Source organism: Peromyscus leucopus, chromosome 18 (assembly GCF_004664715.2).
Source record: "Peromyscus leucopus breed LL Stock chromosome 18, UCI_PerLeu_2.1, whole genome shotgun sequence".
Taxonomy (NCBI): Eukaryota; Metazoa; Chordata; class Mammalia; order Rodentia; family Cricetidae; genus Peromyscus; species Peromyscus leucopus.
In genome coordinates, this window is record NC_051078.1 from 40,644,389 (window position 1) to 40,660,594 (window position 16,206).

A 16,206-nucleotide genomic window follows, 5' to 3' on the forward strand; every position below is an offset into this window, starting at 1 on the left:
ATTTTCTACCTGTCATAAACTTGAGGCAAGGGCAACTGTGGCTAGCAGACTTTTCTGCATGTGTGATTCTGCTCCTCTATTCCAAATGCCTTCGGCAGACATGTTACTGGTATGTATCAAGTAAACCATTCCTTTCTATTTATATTGGGGACCACAATGATTAGTATCATGTCCATAGGGTAAAAAGGACCAGGACAAATGTACACTGACCCTGACTTGACACCAAGACCAAGACCAGGGACAAGAAACAGAATCCTACCAATCCCCGAGCTTGCCCCAAAGTCTGACCACAGAATCCCACCAATCCCAGGCCACCCTGGAAATCACCCCACTCCCAAGAAACCCTATATAAAGCCTGCCTTCTGCTCAGTTCTCTGCTGCTTCTCACCCAAGCAGAGGCAGCCAACTTCTTGGGTTTTTCCCTCCCAAGGATCTCTTGTGTGAGATTTTTTTGTGCAGTATGACTTTGTGGTATTCCTTGGCTCCGGACTGCCAGGATGCATTTCCATCCAAGCTGTAATTCTTGCATGGGAAACCTTCCCTCACTGAAACAGAGCTGTAACACTTCTGTTGGGGAAATCTTTCCCTTCAGAGCTGTAACACTGACAGTGCCTATCGCTTGCACTTATCCCTTGTCCCTATTTGGGGTGTGAGGAACATGTGGTGAATATCTTTAAATGTTTTAGGTATGTGGGTGAGAACAGGAAGCAGGTTACAGAAGTGCATTTCTGACGGAGTTTGGATAAAATAAAATGATGGCTGCTCACATTGATGCAGGACACTATGGGATTTCAGGACACATATAAAAACGTGCTGATCAAATCAGGGTAAAAACCATTTCCATCGCTTTGTTGCTCTTCTGTGTTTAGAGCCTTCAAGCTCCTCTCCTCATATTCCATAAACTATCAAATGTCTTATTATAAACTATCATATTGTAATTCTCAAATATATAGAATGTTCAAGATTTTTAATGTTTAAAGATAACAAAACATTAACTTTTAAATTTTGATTATTATATAGTGTGTATGTGTACCTAATGATCAGACTGTAACTCAAATCTTCATATAGTTAAAATAATAATTTGGAAAATTTTTTAGTTATTGGATGAAAATATGCAAAAACGTAATATTGTGATAAAAGTATTAGCTTATGTTTCTGATGAACTTTCCCCTCAGTCATGATTTTGGAAACAAGGCATAAGAAAGTGTGCAATCATCTGAGAGTTTGCTAATTTACTATTATGGGTCTTTGAAGGACTGCAGTATTAGAAGCATCCTGCTTTGAATCAGCAAGATTTCTCGGCAGGTAAAGGCATGGGCTGCCAAGCTGATGACCTGAGTTTGAGTCCCAGGAGGCACATGGTAGAAGAGAAGGATCAAGTCCTGAAAGGTGTCTTCTGACTTCCACACATGTATGTGGCAGGCTTGTGTTTGCACACACACCAAATAAATAAACAAATAAATAAATAAATAAATTCAATAGAAAAAGAAATGTCATTTCTTTTTTCCCTTTTATTAAACATAGCTCTTTTCTCATACAATATAATCTGAATACAGTTTCCCCTCTACTCCTTCCAGTTCTTCCCCCACCTCCTCTCCCACCCAGATCCCTCCTTTTCTGTCTCTCATTAGAAAAGAACAGGCTTCTAAGAGATAATAGCAAAACATAACAAAATAAAATATAGTAAGATAAAATGAAAACCACTAGATCAAAATTGGACAAGTCAAATAACAACAAAAAATAAAAGGACCCTAAAAAAGGCACAAGAATAAGAGACATTTATACACTCATGAGTTCCATGAAAGTACTAAACTGAAAGCTATTATATATTGTATGCCTAGGACCTGGTGCAGACCCATGCTGGCCCTGTGCATGCTGCTTCAGTTTCTATGAGTTCATATGAGCTATGCTCAGTTTTTTTAGTAGAGGGCCTGTTCTTATGGTGCTCTTCACCCCCTCTGTCCCCCCAACTCCTTCTACCTCCCCTTCTGTGGGTTTCCTTGAGCTCTGAGGGGAGGGAGTTGATGGAGCCATCTTGTTTAGAGCTATGTGTTCCAAGGTGTGTGTGTGTGTGTGTGTGTGTGTGTGTGTGTGTGTGTGTGTGTGTGTGTAATGTCTTGCTGTGGGTCTTTGCATTTGTTCTCATCTGCAGTAGGAAGCCTCTCTGTTGGTGGCTGAATAAGGTACTGATCTATGAGTATAGCAGAATATCATTATGAGTCATTTTATTCTTACTTTTTTTAAGGACCAGTAGTATTTGGTTTTATTTGGTCTCTGGGCTGTCTAGATTCTGGTTCTTGGAGCTGTGTCAGGCATCAGTTCCATCTCATGGAGTGGGCCTTAAGTCAAGTCAGACATCGGCTGGTGACTCCCACAAGCTCTGTGCTACCATTACCCTCTCATACTTTGCAGGCAGGACAGACTACAAATCAAAGGTTTTGTGGTTGGGTTGGTGTTTACTACTTTTGATAGCCTGCAGAGTATCTGTCTGTGTCATAGACACTAGAACATGGGATGAAGATTCTATATAGACACCCGCTTGGCCTCTCCTTGTTCAGTGAGTTGTGTGGGTGTTGTCTTCAGCAATGGGACCTTGCTGTCAGTTTGCGGAGAGTGACCCATTGTCTGGCAGCCTAGGTTGTTTGGGGATTTCCATAGGACCCTTTTGGCCAACACTTCAAATGGATGAAGCTCAGTTCCAGCACGGGACACTTCGTTTGGTGACAAGAGATGACCAGAAGGGGTTCCATCCTTCTCATTCTTTGGAGATCTCATTAGGATCGCTTCCATATATTATAGGAGGTCTGCACTGCAGTAGGTTCATGCCGCCCTTCAAATGCTCTTCAGTTCTGGATGTCTACCCCCTCATTGCCCCCCTCAGTCTCATCTCCCCTCCCCCTTCCCACCTGGTTCTTCTGCATCAACCCTCCCCCACTCCACCCCTCCTCTGCCAGCTCCAGTCCGCCCATAAAATCTATTCTATTTTCCCTTCCCAGGGATATCCATGCATCCCATCAGCCCTTTCTTCTATGTCTGACTTCTCTGGGTCTATGGGTTGTGGCTTGGTTATCATTATTTATTTGCTAATAAACAGATATAAATGAATACATGCCAAATTTCCCTTTCTGGATTTGATTACTTCACTCAGGATGGGTTTTTTTTTTTTTTTTTTTTTTTTTTGGTTCCATTTATTTGCCTACAAATTTCATGATGTCATTTTTAAAAAAAGAGCTGAGAAATACTCCATTCTATAAATGTACCACATTTTCTTTATCCATTCTTCTGTTGAGGGACATCTAGGTTGTTTACAATTTCTGACTATTGTGAATAGAGCAACAATAAACATGGCTGAGCAAGTGTTCCTGTGGTAGAATGAAGCATCCTTTAGGTATATGCCCAACAGTGGTATGGCTGAGTCTTGAGGTAAATCAATCCCCATCTTTCTGAGGAACCACCATATTGATTTCCATAATGGTTATACAAGTTTGCACTCCCACCAGCAATGGAGGAGTGTTCCCCTTATTCCACATCCTCTCCAGTATGATCTGTCATTTGTGTTTTTTATCTTAGCCAATCTGAGAGGTGTAAAATGGAATCTCAGAGACATTTTGATTTGCATTTCCCTGATTGCTAGAATGCTGAACATTTCTTTAAGTGTTTCTCTGCCATTTGATATTAATCTGTTGAGAATTCTCTGCTTAGATATGTATGTATTCCGTTTTTTAATTGGATTTTTGTGGTTTTAATATCTAGTTTCTTGAGTTCTTTATATATTTTGGACATTAGCATTCTATCAAATGTGTAGTTGGTAATAGCAAAAGAAATGTCCTATTTCAACATTATACTCATCATTAAAATCTCAGTTGTTTAGGTCATTCAGGAACAGAGTGATTTCAAGCATAAAGTTTTTCAAATCACTATCAAAGGGGTTAAGTCATTGAAATTGCAGAAATTTTTTTTGACTAAAAGTGGAAACCTTCATATTTGTGTGTGTGTGTGTGTGTGTGTGTGTGTGTGTGTGCGTGTGTTCACGTGCACTCGTTAGACACTTTCTAAGCTTCTTGTTTGTTTGTTTGTTTGTTTGTTTGTTTCTTCTTGAGACAGGGTCTCATGTAGCCTAGGATAGTCTTGAACTCACTGTGTGGCTGAGGATGGCCTTGATTCTCCTTTCTCTGCCTGCTGAGTGCTGGGATTATACCATATCTTGTTTCTAGATATCCCATTAATCTCGTGGTGTGTAAAGGGGGTGTTATTAGAAGTTCTTGCTGGGATTCAATGGACAGCTCTTCTCAGCATGCAAAAACATAATCTTCAGCCAGGCATAATGGTGCATGCCTTTAACCCCAGCACTCAGAGACAGACGTAGAAAGATTTCTAAGTTCAAGACCAATCTGATCTATAGAGTGAGTTCCAGGTCAGTCAGGGCTACACAGAGAAACCCTGTCTCAAAAAACCAAACCAAACTATATGGCATCAGGAGTTTAACTAATATTGAATCTCAGGATTTTACACTTGTGTTAATAGGATGATGCTAAAACCCCAGATGTTGGGCTGGAGAGATGGCTCAGAGGTTAAGAGCACTGGCTGTTCTTCCAGAGGTCCCGAGTTCAATTCTTAGCAACCACATGGTGACTCACAACCATCTATAATGAGATCTGGTGCCCTTTTCTGGTGTGCAGGGATACATAGAGGTAGAACACTGTATACAAAATAATAAATAAACCTTCTATTTTAAAAAAAGCCAGATGTTTTTATGAATAGCAGAATCAATTTACCACTAAATCATATAAGATGCTCCCCACCAAATCCACTCTGGTCTACAATGCATGCAACTATGGTCTTAATACTGTTTCAGCTGTTGAAGGGACTACTAAATAAAATCCTGAAAAATGCTTCCCTCTTGAATCATTTTTTTTAACATTTAATTAAATGCTATAACTTGGATCTGGAGTAGCCCCCAAAGGCTGTGCATAAAAGCTTCATCTTCAACTTACCATTAAAAAGGAATGGAACCATTCAATAGAAAGTGGACTCCTTATGAAAATGTAGGGCAGAGCAAGATGGCAGCTAAGACCTTCCAGTGATTGTCTGCCCGCGGGGGCGCCAAGTGGAGCAGCTCCTCAAAGAACAATTTGCCTTCACGAGAGCTCATGGGATCAGACATGTGAAACCCTGGAAGGAATACAGTAAAGATGCTAGTACTGAGTTCAGAAATCAACAGTCTGATCTTCAGTGGGTTAACAAGGTGGCTGAATGAGGCCCAGCACTCCTGGGATCCTCCTGAGAGAGCACAGAAACAAAAGAGAAAGAAAAGGCTGGCAAGCTATCAGTGCAGACCCCAGCAAGCCTGGATGTTTGGAAGTATTGAGAGCTTTTCAGGGTTCTGCTCTAAATATGTAAGAAGCATGAAACTGCTTCGGAAAAGAAATTCAGTGGTCTCCCAGCAAATCTTCATGGTGTTTTAACCAGGATTTATCTTGGGAAGGAACTTGGTGTCTAAGTTCGGACTAATCCAGGAGTGGGAAATCCTTACCTATTTTGGGACCTGGTAGACATTCCTCTTCTCTGGCTCAGCAGGTTGTCGCCAATCAAGCAAGATTTGACCGGTAGTGACTCTGCCGCAAACCCACTGAGAATACCACAGTGCGGTGCAGGGTGTTGTAACGGAAGGAGAGCAGAACCAAGGCTCTAGGAAGCCTGCCTGCTGAACCTGGGGGCACAGCCAGTCACAAGTGGCTTTCATAAGTGACAGGAATGCAGTCATTTCCCTCATGGTTTCTACCGTCTGTACCAGCACAGTGCCTCCTACCAAGCAATATGCTCTCGAAGACAGTATTGTCAGAAACAAGCAGATGCGCGCGTGCGTGCATGCACACACACACACACACACACACATATACACACTCACATACACACACATATGCACATACACATGCATGCACACACATATACACATGCACACACATACACATATGTACACACACATATGCACACACATATACACATGCACACACATACACATATGCACACACACACACACACATGCACATGCTTCCTCTCCATCATGAGGACAGCAGGATTGACCATGGGCTTCCTCCTATGATGTCTTGCCTTGACACAGGCCCAAAACATGGACTGAAATCTGTGCACCAAAATATACCTCTTATTGGACTTGGGTATTTGTTACAAAAGCAGAAAGCAGACTAATACAGCGACTAAAGAAAGCAAAAGTGAGGAAGTGGATAAAAAGTGTTGGGAGGGAACTTACAATTTTACATAGAGACCAGAGAATACCTCACCTGAAGGGTGGTGTTTGAATAGAACCTGTAATAATTCAGGGACTGAGCCACATGACTATTATGGGGTGTTCACCCAGGCAGTTCAACAACCTTGAGACAGGGTGTGCTTTTCCAGGTTTGAGGGATAAAGAGCCAGTGAGGCTAGACTGAAGTAACGGAGATCAGAAAGATGACGTGCACAAGGTGGTGGGATCTACATTTGTCAAGCAGTGCCCCTCAAATGGAGAAAGTCCCGTGCTTGTCGCTCAGTCCTAGGACTAATCTGTCACTCAAACTGACTGCCCTCCATAGTCGTTCCTTGTGTCTGTGGGCCGTTAAGGAGTAAAGGGTCAGAGAGAAGTCAGGAAGGTAGCTGAGATGGGTGACCCCTTCCCATGAACACAACATCAGAAATGGAGAGAGTGTGCCACTGAAAGATAGCCGAGGGTGTTCTACATGTGTCAAGCATATCATGACTGCTGACGGTGGAGGTTAAGTACAAAATAAAACCACCCAGGGAAACGGAAGAGGGGGAAATGATACACATGCCACTAGGTCCTAACAACCAAGCAAGTGTTTGTTTCAAAGATTCAAGATATTGCAAGGGGTGGCTTGCCTGTACAAGAGGAGTGGGTTGTATATGTAGCACATCATGGGAGCTCAGTGTAACATGCACAGGAAAGTGACAGCTCTCTAGAGACGCTCCTCTCACTGAGGGGTGTGAGCCTTGGTAGACAGACAATGAGGACATAGCAACTTGTGAGTCAAGAGTTGTCAGACTGAGTTCCCAGAGAGGTCACTGTGAATTAGAACCATCATCTTCCGTATGTGATTTGTAGACCAGAGGCACCATCACCCTCAGGAAATCACGAGACGCATAAAATCCCAGGCTCTGTGCCAGTGCCACCTAATCAGAAACTGGGAGTGCAGTCCAGCCCCTCCAGGTGACGCTGGCTCTGGCCGAAGCTCTAGGACAGAATGTGAAGTGGCCGCTGTGGGTCAGAATGAAAAGGGAGCGGAGGAAAGTGGAAGAGGAAGTTGCAATCTGCCCATGCAGAAGTGGATGGGAACATCCTGAGCAAATGCCATCAACCGACACTCTGTGCTCTTTTGGGTGAGTTCGCCCAAAACAAAGATAAAAGGGAAAAATAGGCCATTCTAAAATGAGGAAATAAGTGCTTGTGAGTGATAAAAAAAATTGGAACTTTTCAAAATGGTCTTTGGTTTGATGAATTTAAATCAAAAAGATTTAATCTAACCTTCAGAGTGAAAAGTCATGTGGAATTCCCCTCTCGGGAGCATTGGAATTTTGCTCACCCAGTGACTGGACAGGGAGTAAGTGGGTGCTTCAACTAAACGACCACAAGTGGCCGAAGAAGAGGTTCTTGCCAAACAGGAAACTTGGCATCTGCTTGCAGAACACTTTTCCAAGCTAGGTAGTTGGGTATAACCACAGTCATCTTTTGTACCTAAACCTTTCTTTAGCTTGACTGACTACTTTATATCCCACGAATTATAGCTCTGAGATAAAAATCTTAACTTTAAAACCCTTTTCAAGAAGATGACAATTTGCAGATTGGGTGTTTCTGATGCTAGTCTGACATCCTGCTGTTACCAACAATTATTCTCACTAATTTTTTAAATTTCACCAACTAAAAATTGAAGTTGATACAGAAAAGTTGGTCCTTTTTTTGTTGTTCATTTATGTTTTATTGGTATGTAAGAACAAACCTTTTACATACTAGACAAGGGCTCTTCCAGTGAATCCTGTCTCTAGTCCACTTCATTTTGTGCCCTTTCGTATTAGTGAACTTCACATTACTACAATGAAATACCTAAGTCAACTAATCTTTAAAAAAAAGGAAAGGTTGGTTGAGCTCACAGACCTCAGAGCTCACGGCACAGCTGAAGTGGCCCTGTGCAGGAAGCTAGCTCATCATGACTGGAACACAGGAGAAGCAAGTGATCAGAGACTGAGGAGAGATGATGGGTGGCATTCAACAATCACCTTTGAGGGCATTCCTGCCTATGACCTGAAGACCTGCTCTAGATTCCACTTCCAAGGGACTCAAGTCTCTCCTGGGTGTGCCACCCCGTGGACCAAGCTTCAATCATGGCTGTTTGAAGGACAGTCAGCCAATATGTAAACCATAGCATTTCTGCCTTTGAGTATGTTAATTAATTGAAATATGAAATGGTCCTCAATGACAAAATTGTACAAGTTCATCTGCTTTCAGTTTGATGATTTATATCCAGCATTTAGTTTGAAAGCGTCCTTTATGCAGTGAATAGGGTAAGAATAGCTTTGCATAAAGGTAGGTAACATTTGTTATATTCAGTCAGACAACCAAGGACAGACAACCACAAAGATTTTTTATGGAAATTTTAATCAGTTAATTGAAAAAATTAGATTTGTAACCATATTTTATGTAGAAATATTCAACTTCCCCCAGAATTTCACAAACAATGGTACAAAAGTTAACTCTAAATGCATTTTTAAGAAACTAAATGGTCATACACTCGGTTGACTCGCGCTACGATGGAAGCCTAGGGTCTTGCGCATGCTCAGTAAGAGCTTTCCCACTGAACCACAACTGCTTCTCAGTTTACTCTTTGTCAAGACTCTATGGCAAGACTCAGAATTTCCTGTAGGAATCAATTGAGGATTGTTCACTCTGCCTCAACCTCCACTCTGACCCGTGAGCCTACATCATATGCTCACTTAATGAAACAAATTGCATTCCCCGTGCTTGTCATCAATGAAATGAAATTAGGAGATCTTAGCAGTCATGTATTTCATATCATCCTAATGTGTGGCTGGATTAGAAACCATGTAGAGGGGCTGAACTGGCCTAAGACTGGACTAAGTACCCCCTAATTGTGAAAATGTCTTAACATTACTCAGCATCACAATGTTCCGCAAGCTAATGGTATTTTTCAGACAGAAACATTAGGTTGTTGATATCTAAAAAGCATCAGCATTAGAGTTCATGGTTTCCCAAACTACACACACTATTAGTATCTTCAGCAGACTGGGTTTTTTGGTTGGGGAAGGAAAGCTGCCAGATCCCACGGGACTTTAAGCAGTGTTCCCCCATTTAACTCCCTATGTGACTGCCATTCTCCCCTCATTGTGACCTCTTAAATTCCTCAACATGTCCCCAGAGGTGCACAATGGCCTATGCTGGTTGCTATTAATCTCAAGAGAGAGAAAGAAAAAAAAAAGGACCGTGCAAACAATTCATCGTATTGGTAAACACGGATCTTGCTGTTTGACATCTTACCTCTAGGGTTTTCATCTCTATATAGAATGAACAGGACTGAGCCATGTCTTCATTTAAAGTTTATATTCTTTCCGTTAGAATCATCCCACTGATCCTCAAATGTGTCTTATTCCTGCGGCACACATATTTTTAGAGAAGGTCTTTTCTCTACATCATGATAGTACAGATTCTTCTTAGTTCAAAAAAGAAAATAAACTAGCAAACTGCTTTTGCCTCAAATTATTTGAATTAATAAAGTCCTATTCTGTCAAAGCTCTACTCCTTCACACTCACACTATTTCTGTGAGGTACAAAGTCTAATGCTTATACCATCCTTAAATGGAATTGAGGGCAAATTCAAACATGTATTTGTCAACACCAAAAGATACTGACAGACAATTTGCATGGTTTTTTTTCTTCCTTTAAAGTGTCTATGATTCAATAAAACTTAGAGAAGATGATTTACATTATATTATAATATTCTGACATCTCACCTGTATTTGATTTGCCTCAAATTTTAAAAGTATTTTAAACAAGCGCTAGTTAGGTAATAACAACCTCATTTTACTTTAAGACTTCCATCCCGCACTCCTGTGTGTTTGCAAAAGTAAACCACGGTATTTCCAAATGTCACAAAGATCTGCTTTGTTTTACAGGAAGTTGACAAAATCGTCTGGAATATCATTTCTCAAAAAGAACACATTGCACAATCTCTGGGCAATCAAATCAAAGAAAAATTATTCAAGGAACCTGAGTCTCATTGCCAAACCTGAACACATATTCATTCAGAATTATTTGATAAATAACTGTACTTCAAATCATAGTTATAAAAGTCTATATATAAGATTATATGACCCTGCTCATTAGAATACTGCAAGAGTCACAAAACTTGATTTTTGTTTACAAATATGGTGATCAAAATATATTTATATACATAAGAAATAAACGAATACATGGTTGATTTAAATGGTATATAAATCTCTTTGCTTCAGATAAATGCTAATATTTTTTAATATTTTAGTTTTCAATCTCAGTGAACAACCTTTAAATGTACAAAGCATGGCTGTCTAAATATGACAGACCAAGAAGTATGTATAAAATTATAAATTATTTTTAAAATGTCAATATTTCTCTTTTAAAAATGTGAAAACGTTCTTAATCTTTTAAACAATATCTAATGTGGTATTATAGAAAAATAAGTTATTGATGAAATTCCATAATGCAAGTTATAGCTATGAACATAGCCAAATAAATGGCTGAGAACTTTGAGACTACTGCTTGAAATCTTAGAAGATAGAACAAAACATGTATGTAATAAGTCTGGAACAGGTGAAAAGAAAAGTAGTATTTACCTATGAAATTTAGCTCTTTAAATATATGAATTAGTAGTTCAACTTGACAGCACTAAAAACAATTATCTGACCCCATGGGACTTTACCATTTTTAAATATACAATGTTCTTGAGTCACCAAATCTTTATGAAGTATGCATTAGTCAGTATCAGGTGAGTGGGCATATATAATTTATAGGCTGGGACCTGGTGGGTGAGGAACAGAGGTGACATGATTCATATTGGTTGTCTCAAGACATATATAAGCCCAGGAAACTGGAACAGTTAAGCCTGGACAATGTGCCCAACAAAAGCAAGATTGTTGGGACAAAAACTAAGAATGATGACAAGAACTATAGGCTATAGTCTGTAGTCTACAGCCAGTGATCTATAGTCTATAGACAACAGTCTATAGTCTATGACCGGCAATGTAATTGGCCAATAGCCGGGGATCTCAGGGGGAATTAAACAGGCACAAGAATGTATTAAAGATTATCTTGATCCTTGCGTCCCTATTGTGTCCTAGGCAGGATCCTTTTGTTTACTCCATTCCAGAGGCAGAATCAGTAGCAAAGTTACACCATGGGCTGATCCAGAAGTAAAGATCACAGATATGCTCTCTTCCTCCTCATTTCACTACTGCCGAGAAACAGAATATGTAGGGGAGGCAAGAAATCTCTTTCCAGGATTTATGATTCTAGTTAAATACCCCAGAATTTATATACTAGTACCAAAGGCACAGAAAATATTTTCAATAATGTCCAAGTGTAAGAATATGCCTTTGATCAAGTATCATATGTGTATGTCTGTATTTGTCTTTCAGACATGTATGTGGTCATAATATTCACAACTGTAACTCTATTGAAATATGCTGATGTTGAAACTCTTAAGTCTAGTGTAGCATCAATAAATTAGTGTAGAAAGTAAACCAAGTTGAGACTTAGCTTTAACAAAAACAAATCTTCCAAAACACCTATGATAAGGGTTTGAAAAAATGATCTGATCCAATTATCCTAAAACATATTTAAAAAAAAAAAAAAAAGACAGGCATGACATGGTAGTCTCTATCTAGCTCTGGATTGCTTCACAAGCGCGTTCCGTTCATCTTGCCACTGCGATCTGTGGAGTTTGGTTCAATGTGGTTGAAGGCGGGGTTATCAGTTCCACCATCTTCCAGAGGATGCAATTTATAGCTTAAAACATGATTCTTCTGAAAATAAAAAGTTACATGAAAATTTTTTTTTAAAAGAAACTTCATTTGTTCAATGACAGAGAATTGTTACTACATTTTCATTTCTCTAAATCTACTGACAGCGAGTGATAGCCAAGCAATATAAACCAGGGGAAGATAGAATGGTGTACATTAGACACTTTGGCTATGAATATCCATATATTCTCTCAAATAGTGCTTATCTATTAATTGTACACCTGTAGATATGGATATAGAAATATCCCTTCTGTGTGCCTGCTCAAGAAAAGGGTTGGGGACTGATTAGTGTTCTATTCTGGGGATTAAAAACCCAATTTTCCCTAATTTAAGATAACCAAACCTAACTTACTTTCTTAAAGGCATCAAAATTGGATAAAAAGTCCTGTTTGGTTAGTAAGAATCGGGGGTCTAAATTCTGTTTTCTTCCTCCTGAAAAACAAATACATTATTTACATTGTTATACAGCTCTCCCATTACATAGGCTTTTGGCTTATGAACATTCAGCTTTATACACACATAAAATGCAAACAAAAAAAGCAAACAAACAAAAAAAACACACCAAAAAAAACTTAAAGTAGTCCTGATCCAGACACTACTCCCTGTCCCTAGATCTCAGATCCTATAAGTGTCTAGCTGATAAATATGAATTTTGTGATATCTACATAGATAAATAGATGCAGAGAGATAATAGCTCTCACTCCTAACCCAACTGTTTCATCTGATGCTGCCTGGATTAAAGAGTTGACTATCCCAATAGTGATAGGAAAAGCTACCCACATGACCTGCCCATAAAGTGGTAAACTGCCTGCCCCTCCACCTCTGGCCCCTGTCCCTCTGCCCATTTGCCTGTCTCTGTTTCCTCACCCCCTACCCCTGCTCCTGCCCCTCTGCCTATCTCTGCCCCTCTGACCCTCTGCCCCTTGCCCTTTGTCTTTGTCCCTCTGTCCCTCTAACCCATGCCCATCTGCCTCTGCCAGTGAGCCTACTTTCCCTGACTTTGTAACCATGAATAGTTATGTGAGTGGAGAAATTATGACCTGTCAAATGAGTTAAGCAACCTCATGCTCACTGGTGTTTTTTTACAAATCCTCTTCTCTAAGGTTTTGTTTTAGAAACTAATCCTTTGATTTGGCCTTGCTTGTTTTCTGTCTGTCTGTCTCTCTCTCTTTCATTTTTCTTTTCATTTTTTTTTCTTGGTGGACCAAATAAGATGCTCTTGAGAACCATGTGTGTGGACCTCAAACCACCACTATCTAAATCTTTGAGAGATGTACTTAGAACAGAGATCCCTGCACTTCAGCTTGGACTGACCAAATTGGAACTGGGGGGGCCACTGAATTCTTGATTTTGCTCAATTTCCAAGGTGATTTCTCTATCTGCTCAAGTGTGAGAACTGCCCCAGCACCAAACCCTGTTTTCCTGACAAAAACAGACAAACACTGAGTGCAAAGAGCCAGATGGAGCTGCATGCCAATCAAGTTCGTCCGTCTGGATTCTTATAGACTTCTAGTGTTCTACGGTTTGTTTTAAAGAACATCAGAAGTGTATGTTTCTAGATATTTTTTTCAAGGTTCTCACTGCTGCTGTGAGGGAAGAATGACTCGCTAGTAAAACCAATGAAGTAAAAAGCATTTTTTGTCTAGATATCCGCTCTCCTGGACATAACTCCATGCACTTAACAAAATCAAAGAAGTTCAAAGAAAAGGAAAATGCCAGCAGGAGCCCTCTGATCCCCCAGTTTCTTTAAAAGGGAGAGAAAGCAGAAAGGGGTGATAAAAGCCAAGGATAGAAATACACAGACATAGTATAGATGTATTTCAGATATGAACAACTGGCTAATTTGTGAAAATAAATTGTACTTCTCAGAACAGATTAAGTAATAAGGCTACTAAGTGAATATTTCATGAAAAAAAAAACGCAATCCTTTTGGAAAGTGATGCAAATGTTATCGTTACCAACCCAAAGTTGGTAAGATTGAAAGCAGTGTTACCTGGATGCCAAAAATCAACAGTGCCAGCCAGATTCTACAGAGGCTGCGTCTACCTTTGTATCGTGCAAGCCACGTGTTTGGACAAAGTGTGGGATAGCTGAATAACTGATAAAGAAGGCAATGCAGCCTTCCCCCGATCTGGCTGCTATGGATATAGATATGAGAGAAAGTATTGGGGGGGGGGGTCATGGGTTAGGATCCCAGCACTCCACCAACCCCCAGCCCCAGCCACTAGGATCTCTCCCCTGGATATTTCAAGAGTCTACCTGCTCTCCTCCTACAGGCTATTCTTAAACTGGATCAAATGCTTCTTTGGGAATTGTTGGAAAAGTAATTGGGGAAATTTTCATAGATTAGACCTAAAAGACAGAAATGGAAAGCAGGAAAGAAAAGACAAGAAAATTAAAGGAAAAGTCCTTAGAGGCAAACATTTGACTGGCAGAAGTTTCCAGAAGGATGAGACAGAAAATAGAAAGAAATTACAAAAGGATAGCCTAAGGAAATGCCCAGGATGGATGGGTATGAGACTTCAGAGTCAAAGGGTCATAGGGCAAGATAGTCACTGAAAATGTGCCTTTGGAAAGGTTAGCAGGTAGCCTGGCATTGATGTTCAAAACCAGCAAAATGAGAGGAGAAATTAAGATTTTTTTTTTTTTTGGAATGGAACTTACACTCAAATTAGCAGTTAAGCACAGTAATTTTTTAGACATGTGAATTTTCCAAAACCTCTTTTCCTCTCTGTCCTTTCCAAGAATGTGCTATATAAGATGGATGCACTCAATTAAAGGGATAAACAAATGGGTAACAGGGCTGGTTCCACAGCTAAGAACGCTGACTGCTATTGCAAAGGACCCAGATTTGGTTTCCAGCACCCACATGGTGCTCAGAAGTAAGGAAGGATATGGCACCTTCTTCTGGCTTCTGCTGGCACCAAGCAAACACACAGTGCAATTACATGTACGCAGGTAAAATACTCATACGTATAAAAATATCAACTGATTTAAAAATAAACTTAGGCACAAATGTAAGTGAGAAGTCGTGGGATATAAAAACACAGGAAGGGGGTCAAGACAATGCCCACAATGAGAACAAAACAAAATCTCAAGATAAAACCTCCATTCCAGATAAGTTTGCACTCTGTGCATTGTCAACTGATTATTAAAACTTTGTTTAATCTTTATGAACACTTCCCAAGGCTTTCTACTATGTTCACACATAAATATTATAGTTATTATTCATTATATATGTGTACACTTTTGAAATTTACAAAGAATCTGTATTGGACAATTGAAACATCCTGGCATAAAGATGTCAAGATATGCATACAGCTCTCTCATTGTAACAAGTAACTATGTAACTGTGTAACAAGTAACTATGTATGATTTGGTTTTATCTTATGTCTTCATCATCCTCATTTTATACATAACAGTGCTAAGGCTCTGTGTAGAGTGGTTACGTACCTTGCCTGAATCCAGGTAACTATTAAATGGTAGAACCAATATTATAATAGTGATGGGTTAAGTTCTTCTGCCTTAAGTTTAGGTTCTCAAATATTCCATGGGTAAAATTTTAAAAATTAATTTAAATCACTAATAGGATCTTAGTAAAGTGTCATAAGGAACTATAAATTATACATAGGAAATGCTTGTATTTTTAGAAGTGAACAGAAAAATGTTAATTACCTGTTGATAAACTGACAAGTATCCCCACTAACAATGTTACCAACGTTCCAATAGTACTGAAATACAGATATGATATTGAATACCAATTGTCCATCAGCGGAGTCCTGAAAGATACCAAAAATATAACTATAGTAATTCACCATGTTCCTAACAACAACAAGTGTGTGCACCCATGATCCTGAAAGTAAAAATGCAATTTTTAGCCACTTTTAATGTCATAATTAACTGGTCTGATCTCTAATTATTAAATCAGGAATGTGAAATATGGCTTCACTTGGACTATGCACATGAAAAAGGACTTTAGATATTGTAAGAGTAAGGGACTATAAATCTTTGGTGCAGAAAAATCGTAAAGCAGGAAGAAACAGTCACCTAGGTCATTACAGGCTAACAGGGGCAGCTTTCTGTGGACCCCCTGAAAATACAAGGGTAGCACACAGCCCCATCAAAATC

General features: G+C 39.7%; 1 protein-coding gene across 1 annotated transcript in view; it reads right to left on the minus strand.

Annotated features, from left to right (window-relative positions):
- Nucleotides 1-8,646: 8,646 nt before the first annotated feature.
- Nucleotides 8,647-16,206, minus strand: part of Slc5a8 (solute carrier family 5 member 8) — a 57,874-nt gene continuing 50,314 nt past the window's right edge. The window contains exons 13-15 of the mRNA XM_028880304.2: nucleotides 15,754-15,857; nucleotides 12,431-12,510; nucleotides 8,647-12,081 (exon numbers count right to left, since the gene is read on the minus strand). Of these exons, the coding sequence (XP_028736137.1) occupies nucleotides 11,956-12,081; nucleotides 12,431-12,510; nucleotides 15,754-15,857 (310 nt within the window). The 3' untranslated portion in view covers nucleotides 8,647-11,955. The remainder of the gene's footprint in view (nucleotides 12,082-12,430; nucleotides 12,511-15,753; nucleotides 15,858-16,206) is intronic.